The sequence below is a fragment of the Pan troglodytes genome, chromosome 10 (genome assembly GCF_028858775.2).
Source record: "Pan troglodytes isolate AG18354 chromosome 10, NHGRI_mPanTro3-v2.0_pri, whole genome shotgun sequence".
NCBI classification, from domain to species: domain Eukaryota; kingdom Metazoa; phylum Chordata; class Mammalia; order Primates; family Hominidae; genus Pan; species Pan troglodytes.
In genome coordinates this window covers 117,023,908-117,032,579 of record NC_072408.2, presented here as the reverse complement: position 1 = coordinate 117,032,579, position 8,672 = coordinate 117,023,908, and the positions used below count along the sequence as shown (strand labels likewise).

Here is an 8,672-nt window from a genome sequence, read left to right as displayed (position 1 = left end):
CAGTGAGTGACACCTGCCCCTGACCTCTCGCTCCTGCTCTTTCCATATGATGTGCTGGTTCCCCTTTCACCATGAAGCTTTCACCATGAAGCTTTCACCTGAGGCCCTGGCCAAGAGGAGATGCCATCACCATGCTTCCTGTACAGCCTGCATAACCATGAGCCAATTAAACCTCTTTTCTTTATAAATTAGCCAGCCTCAGGTATTTGTTTATACTGACACAAAAACAGCTTACATGGCATCTCTACCAAAAAAAAAAAAAAAAAAAAAAAAATTAGCCAGGCATGGTGGCATGTGCCTATAGTCCCAGCTACTCAGGAGGCTGAAGCAGGAAGATCACTTGACCCCAGAAGTTTGAGGCTGCATTGAGCTATGATTATACCACTGCCTCCCAGCCTGGGCAACAGAGAAAGATCCCATCTCTAAAAAAAAAAAAAAACAAAAAAAATTTTTAAAGACAGCTGAAAAGAACTAGCCTAAGATGGACATGCTAATAATTTGAAATTTGAGTTTTCAAATCTAAAGGCAAGATATTTTGAAAAAGTACTGAAATTAAAATGAAGTAAAGCATGGCACATGAATTTGGTACCTTTCTAAGGGAAACCAAAGAAATCTTCAAGTACCTTGTCCAAATGAAGCAGAGATTGGAAGCACTTTGAACTCTTGAATTTCACTTTGAGTCTTGTGCTACATTTAATATGTGATATCTATATTCTATGAAAATTTTTTTATATTTAAAATATCAGGCTGGGCGTGGTGGCTCATGCCTGTAACTGTAATCCCAGCACTTTAGGAGGCTGAGGCGGGTGGATCACTTGAGCTTAGGAGTTCGAGACCAGCCTGGCCAACATGGTGAAACCCCATCTCTACTAAAAATATAAAAACTAGCCAGGTGTGGTGGTGCATGCCTGTAATTCCAGCTATTCGCAAAGCTGAGGCAGGAGAATTGCTTGAATCTGGGAGGCAGAGGTTGCAGTGAGCTGAGATTGCACCACTATACTCCAGCCTGGGCAACAGAGCAAGAGACTGTCTCAAAGAAAAAATAAAATAAAATAAAATAACGGTTCCCACAACTATCAGATTATTGTTATATTATTATTATTATTTTTTGAGACAGAGTCTTGCTCTATTGCCCAGGCTGGAGTACAGTGGCGTGATCTTCGCTCACTGCAAACTCCACATCCCAGGTTCAAGTGATTCTCTAGCCTCAGCCTTCCAAGTAGCTGGGACCACAGGTGTGCCACCACACCCGGCTAATTTTTGTATTTTTTGTAGAGACAGGGTTTTGTCATGTTGCCCAGGCTGGTCTCGAACCCCTGACCTCAAATGATCTGCTTGCCTCAGCCTCCCAAAGTAGTGGAATTACAGGCATGAGCCACTGTGCCCAGGTTGGTTATTATATTATTAAATCTGTAATAGGCCAGGCATGAGTGGCTCATGTTTGTAATCCCAACACTTTGGGAGGCTGAGGCGGGCAGATCACCTGATGTTGGTTGGGAGTTCAAGACCAGCCTGGTCAACATGGTGAAACCCTGTTGCTACTAAAAATACAAAAATTGGCCAGGTGTGATGGCGGGCGCCTGTAATCTCAGCTACTTGGGAGGTGGAGGCAGGAGGATTGCTTGAATCCCGGAAGCAGAGGTTGCAGTGAGCTGAGATCACACCACTGCACTCCAGCCTGGGCAACAGAGTGAGACTCCACCTCAAAAAAAAGAAAAAAAAATCTGTAATAGATTTTTGGTGAAAATAAGTAATAATGTGGCCAGGCGTGGAGGCTCATGCCTGTAATCCCAGCACTTTGGGAGGCCGAGGCGGGCAGATCACGCGGTCAGGAGATCGAGACCATCCTGGCTAACACGGTGAAACCCTGTCTCTACTAAAAATACAAAAAGTTAGCCGGGCATGGTGGCAGGTGCCTGTAGTCCCAGCTACTCAGGAAGCTGAGGCAGGAGTATGGCATGAACCTGGGAGGTGGAGCTTGTAGTGAGCCGAGATCATGACACTGCACTCCAGCCTGGGCAAAAGAGCGAGACTCCGTCTCAAAAAAGAAAAAAGAAAAAGAAAAGAAAAGAAAAGAAGTAATAATCCTTCAATTTAATATTAGATGTTAATACTTTAAAAAGAATAAATTTTGACACAAGACAACTATACATTTTTTAAATAGATATGAAATACGTACCAAGTTTATTTGCCTTTAAATTATACAAACAGAAAAGACATGTGAGTCAAAATATTAAATTTTCTTGCATTTTACAGAAGAAAAATAAACTGAAGTAAAACTGTAGGAACTGCTGAACGTCAGATAAATGTTTCTTCAGAACAAGAGATATTAGTTCCTAAAAGATTCTTCTAAAGTTTTTTAAAAAGAGATTAAGAAAAACAGTAAGCCACTGGGTTATTACATTCTAAAAAAAAACTACATGTTTCTTAATGGACATATGTTTACATTTACAGATAGTAAATTTAGTTTCCTGTCTCATAAAACTCAGAAGACGTCAGTGATGTCTAAACTATGGAAAAGAATAAAAGCCTCTTTTTCATATGAAAAAACATTCAAACTAAATCTACCTTAACATTATTTTCTATGAAAACTTAATAAAGAATGGCTCTTCTGAAAACAAAATGCTATACAAATCAGTTTCAAAAAAGAAATACATTATGAGATTAGGCTTATAGCTAGTGGTATCAAGTAAAACCCCAAATGATGACACAAGAATTCACAGTATTAGCCGGTCCTCCCCACCCTCCTGAATTACCTGACCAATGGAAGTTTGGCTTTGTTGTTTCAGAAAGCACTGTTTCTTACATTCCATTAATTGTTCCAAATCACGCCACATTTTTGCTTGTTTCATATTTGGACCATGACTTTCTCGTATAACTTTTTGTTTTTCCCGAAGTTTCTATCATTAAAAAAAAACAAGAATAATTAAATCTCAGTTACAGGGGTTTATTTCTATTGCTATAGTCAGAGGAATATGGTATGTTTTCTACAGTAGATAAATAATAGTTAGCTAAACCACATACTCTATAATGTACCAAAACTAAGATTATAAAAGTTAACTAAGGCCAGGCGCGGTGGCTCATGTCTGTAATCCTAGCACTTTGGGAGGCTGAGGTGGGCAGATCATGAGGTCAGGAGATCAAGAGCTCTACTAAATCCAACACTAAGTCAAACTGTTTGCCTTTCTAGTTCTCCAAAAAAATACAAAAAAAAATTAGCCAGGCATGGGGGCGCGCGCCTGTAGTCCCAGCTACTCGGGAGGCTGAGGCAGGAGAATCGCTTGAACCTGGGAGGCGGAGTTTGCAGTGAGCCGAGATCACGCCACTACACTCCAGCTTGGCAACAGAGCAAGACTCTGTCTCAAAGAAAATACAAAAAACAAAAACAAACCAAAAAAACTACACAAAACTATAAAAGGAAGTGAGAGAAAAAGATAGTTAGGAAAGTGGAACAGTATCATGGTGTGAAAAGAAGAATGTAGAGTTTGGAAGTCAGAAGACTTCGGTTTTAATCTGGTTTTGTCTCCTCTAGTGGTAAGCAAGGCACTTAATTTCTTGGGACTTCAGTTTTCTCAATTATCAATTAAGGTTAATAGACCAGGCATGGTGGCTCACGACTGTAATCTCAGCACTTTGGGAGGCTGAGGCGGATAGATCACTTGAGCTTAGGAGTTCGAGACCAGCCTGATCAACAAGGTGAAACCCTATCTCTACTAAAAATACAAAAATTAGCAGGGCATGGTGGCGTGTGCCTGTAGTCCCTGCTACTCAGGAGGCTGAGACAGGAGAATGGCTTGAATCTGGGAGGTGGAGGTTGCAGTGAGCTGCAGTCGCACCACTATGAGACTCTAAGTCAAACTGCTTGCCTTTCTAGTTCTCCAACGAAAACCAGCTAGGAGGATATACATGACATATTACTCAAGAATGTATAGTTATAGCTCATATAGCTTTAAAATAATTCATTTATTAGCCTAAGCCTGAGAAATGTCCACATTTTGTTTTAGAATTTCCATTTACATAAAAATTTATCAAGAAACCAACAGGATCAGTATATTCTATATACTAAAACCTAATACTTATTTATTCAAGATATAATTATGAAGCACCTGTTATATGTCAGGTATGCTTGGAGTTTCAAGTGGAAAACAGGACTCATGCTATATAGGTGGGCAGATCACCTGAAGTCAGGAGTTCGAGACCAGCCTGGCCAACATGGTGAAATCCCATCTGTACTAAAAATACAAAAATATGAAATACAAAAATTAGCCGGACATGGTGGCATGTGCCTGTAATTCCAGCTACTCAGAAGGCTGAGGCAGGAGAATTGCTTGAACCTGGAAGGCGGAGTGAGCCAAGATCGTGCCACTGCACTCCAGCCTGGGCAACAGAGTGAGATTCCGTCTCTGGAAAAAAAAAAAAAATTAAGGTGAATAATAGGAGGCTGGGGGCTGGGCGCGGTGACTCACACCTGTAATTCCAGCACTTTGGGAGGCCAAGGCAGGAGGATTGCTTGAGCTGGGGAGTTCAAGGCCTGCCTGGGTAACATGATACTCTGTCTCTACAAAAATAAAAATTAAAAAATTATCTGGGCATGGTGGTGGCACATGCCTGTAGTCCTAGCTAGTTGGGAGGCTGAGGTGGAAGGGTCACTTGAGCCAGGAATTTGAGGCTGCAGTGAGCTATGCTCTCACCACTGCACTCCAGCCTGGGCAACAGAGTGAGATCCTGTCTCTTAAAAACAAAACAAAACAAAACAAAACAAAACAAAAAAAACAAACCAAGGCTAATAATAGGGGAAAATAAAAGTATTTACTTGGTAAGATTATGTTTTCAGGTGACATAATAGATATTGAAATACTTGATAAATTATCATGTATTATATATATTCTTGTTATTAAATGTTATATTCTATCTTATCCTGAAACAGTATATACTCTATTTATGTCCAAATAAATCAAATTGTATGCACATATACTTCAGAGAGCAGGCCCAGTGATTACGAAAATAGTACACTATTAAATAAGCCAAAATCCTTCTCAGAATTGTTTTTGTTACTAACATCTTAGATGGTCCACCTGCCAAAACTGTTTTACTCATTGACTCTAAAATTTTAAACAGGAATAAAAGAATCTTCAATAAATTACAAAAATATACTTTGGTTCTATATTATGGCAAATTGAGGAAGGGTGACTGAAAGCAAGAGTAGACACAAAGTCAGAGACAATAAGTGACACGGTAGGAAAAAAGAGAGAGAGAATCCAGCCTGGGCAACAAAGTGAGACGCCCCTGTCTCTACAAAAAAAAAAATTTTTTTTAATTAGTTGTGTACGGTGGCACATGCCTGTGGTCCCAGCTACTCAGGAGGCCGAGGCAAGAAGATCACTTGAGCCTGAGAACTCAAGGCTGCAGTGAGCTGTGACCGTGCCATTACACTCCAGCCCAGGTGACAGAGTGAGACTGTCTCAAAAAAAAAAAAAAAAAAGAAGAAGAAGAGAAGAAAAAGAAAAGAAAGGAATTCATTCATAATCCCATGCGCTAGAGACAACTACAGTTGACATTTTGGTAGAGAAGGTGAAAGTACACATAGAACGAAATGCAGTGTGTCAGAAATATGTGTACTGACACCGAGTGTGAGAAAATCACCAAGAGGGACAGAAAAGCAAGCAGAGACACAGAGGCAGAGTGCAAAGGAACAACCTCATCCTTTCCTCTTTTAACATACGGTCAATATACTAGTTGATCTGAGACACAAATGAGAATGCTGGTAGTTGGTATTTGCCCAAATAAGAGGATTAACTAAGCTGAGGACCAGATTCAAACCACCCATTAAATACTGCCCACCCAGCTACGCATAATGAAAGCAAAGTTAACAGCAAACAGGAATAGAAAACAACACAGAATTTTAAAAATATAAATATAACCAGTAAATTTTTTGATGCAATACCTGGCATATTAATACATCTATTTAAGTTTATGTTACAAATAATGTATCTTACAACAAATATTTTATCCTTATAAACTAAAAAGTATTTAGAAAGGCCATTAAGGCAGACCAAGAATTTTAAGACTTCTGCACATGATTTTAAATTAAGGCACTACTTAACCTGTAACTTTTCTTATATCATTGGAATAATTTCCTTGTCAAAAAATCCTAACAACCTATAAAAGTTATTTAAAGAACCAAAGACAGGATGTGGGCACTGTCTGTGTCAGAAATATTAAATTTAATTTGCTTCATAACCATGTGTGTTTGAAACCTTTAACTTTATGAATACAACTGATGTTAGTATGTATATATTTTAAATCTTATTATCATTTACATTTGTTTACAGTTGCAATGTACAAAAATTACTAATCACTGATTTCATTGTTCTTTAAAGGAGGAGATGGTGGTATAGAAGGGGGGAAACTCAGTTGGCCTGAGGAGGTCTATGGATGTCCAGTTTATATTGGCTTAGAGGGCTTAGACTATCATCACTTTGAAAGGCTGGGTTTGTTCTGTTTGCCTTGAAAATTTAGATCTACTCTAGAAGTTTGAGGATTAAGAAGCTTTGCTTCTTAAATGATACAGTCTGACATTTGGGGAATGAGCTAGTCATTGGTTCACTTGCTTAAATATACTTGATATATTTTGAGACTCTATCTCAAAAAAAAAAAGTCAATTTTGACAATCATATAAAATCCTACAAATCCAAAAATCTCTAGTTAAAATATTATACAAATGAATGTTTATAATTTGATTCAAATATGTGCTTTCAAATATGAAAATTATTTCTTTTTTTCCTTTTAAGTATGGTGTGTCATCCCATAAGTGAAATAAGGTACACAGAATTCACTATTCTCCCAGTAAATGGAGGAATCAGCTTCAAGAAGGCTTCCTTTTATTTTTTATTTATTTTCCTTGATATAATGGTCATTTATTCACAAATCACAGGTGAACACTTTTTAGAGAAATGGCTAATTTCAGGTTTGAGACAGAAAATGTACAGTATGAAATTAGAACATTTTGTCACACCAGAAAACAAAGAAGCCATCAAAGTCTACTAGGATTTTTTCAAAAGGATTCAAAAGCTGACTTCAAGAGGCTTCCACTGGCCAAATTTGAGTACGAATGGGACTAATAATCACAATAGATTGAAACATATCAAATATGTTCAATCTAAAAGTCATAAGATTACTTTTGAAGGATGATAAAGAACCAACTCATCATTTTGAAAACCAGTAAATAGTGAATCAAGCAGTTATTGTACCTTTCTTATATGAATGTAACTCAGGGTAAGTAAACAGAAGATAAGGAGAAGTTGCTCTTTACAGAATTATTCCAGTCAATAAATGAAGAATGAATGACATAATCAGAATGTTACCACTGTGCAACTTCTAATGAATTAAGGATCTAGGAAATGATTATCAATGGCTGTCTACATCATAAGAAGAAAGCCTCCTGATAGAAGCACATACCACCATCTATGAAGTATTCTTGCCAAATATCAAAACATATTTAATCAAGCTTCTAGATCTAACTACCAATTCACAAGATATACTGGGGACAGAAGAACATGCTAATTGACACCAAAGGGTTACCAACAGCAAAGTTCAAAATGTTGAAAACCCACTAGGACAAATTACCGTTTTTTTTTTTCTTTTCAACAAATAAATTGTAAGGAAAAAGTGATGTAATGGGGGAGTAACCTGGAGAAAGAGAGACTTAAGAGATATATAAGCTAATAACAATGTATGGACTCTTATTAGGATCCTGATTCAAACAAATAAATCATGGTGAAGTTTGAACATTGGGTATTGGATGTTACGTAATTATTTTAAATTCTTTTCGGTAGGATAATGGTATTCTGGTTATGTTCAAAAAGAGTGTTTATGGTACATACTGAAATGTGATGAGATAAAATAATAAGTCTGCGATGTGCTTAAAAATAATTTAGAAAAAAAATTTGGGGCAGGTACTGGATGAGATTATAGACAAAACAAGGCTGGCCACGAATTTAATGATTAGAGTTGGATGATGGATATATATGGATTGATTAAAATATAGTTTTGAAAATTTCCATAATAAAGGCTATCATTTTTTTTTTCTTTGAGATGGAGTTTTGCTCTTGTTTCCCAGGCTGGAGTGCAATGGTGTGATCTCTGCTCACTGCAACCTCCACCTCCTGGGTTCAAGCAATTCTCCTGCCTCAGCCTCCTGAGTAGCTGGGATTACAGGTGCCTGCCACCATGCCAGCTAGTTTTTTGTATTTTTAGTAGAGAAGGGGTTTCACTATGTTGGCCAGGCTGGTCTTGAACTCCTGACCTCAGGTGACCCACCCACCTTGGCCTCCCAAAGTGCTGGGATTACAGGCATGAGCCACTGCACCTGGGATGCTTTTTTTTTTTTTAAGACACAGTTTCACTGTGTCGCACAGGCTGGAGTGCAGTGGCGTGATCTTGGCTCACTGCAACCTCTGGGTTCAAGTGATTCTCATGCCTCAGCCTCCCGAGTAGCTAGGATCACAGGCACATGCCACCACGCCTGGCTAATTTTTGTATTATTAGTAGAGATGAGGTTTCACCATGTTGGCCAGACTGGTCTCAAACTCCTGACCTCAAGTGATCTGCCTGCCTTGGCCTCCCAAAGTGCTGGGTTATAGTCGTGAGCCACTGCACCCAGCCAAGTTTTT

At 38.5% G+C, this 8,672-nt stretch overlaps 1 protein-coding gene across 7 annotated transcripts in view; it reads right to left on the bottom strand.

Moving 5' to 3' along the window:
• Positions 1-2,148: 2,148 nt before the first annotated feature.
• Positions 2,149-8,672, bottom strand: part of IFT81 (intraflagellar transport 81) — a 133,678-nt gene continuing 127,154 nt past the window's right edge. For 3 of the 7 annotated variants that reach the window (XM_054663518.2, XM_016924177.3, XM_016924178.3), the window contains exons 19-20: positions 2,757-2,900; positions 2,149-2,349 (exon numbers count right to left, since the gene is read on the bottom strand). In XM_054663518.2, coding sequence (XP_054519493.1) covers positions 2,299-2,349; positions 2,757-2,900 — 195 coding nt within the window. In that variant the 3' untranslated portion in view covers positions 2,149-2,298. Of the gene's footprint in view, positions 2,350-2,756; positions 2,901-4,106; positions 4,233-4,283; positions 4,404-8,672 lie in introns of those variants that run through there. The other 4 variants (XR_008538365.2, XR_010147760.1, XR_010147761.1 and 1 more) reach the window with 4 other exon arrangements.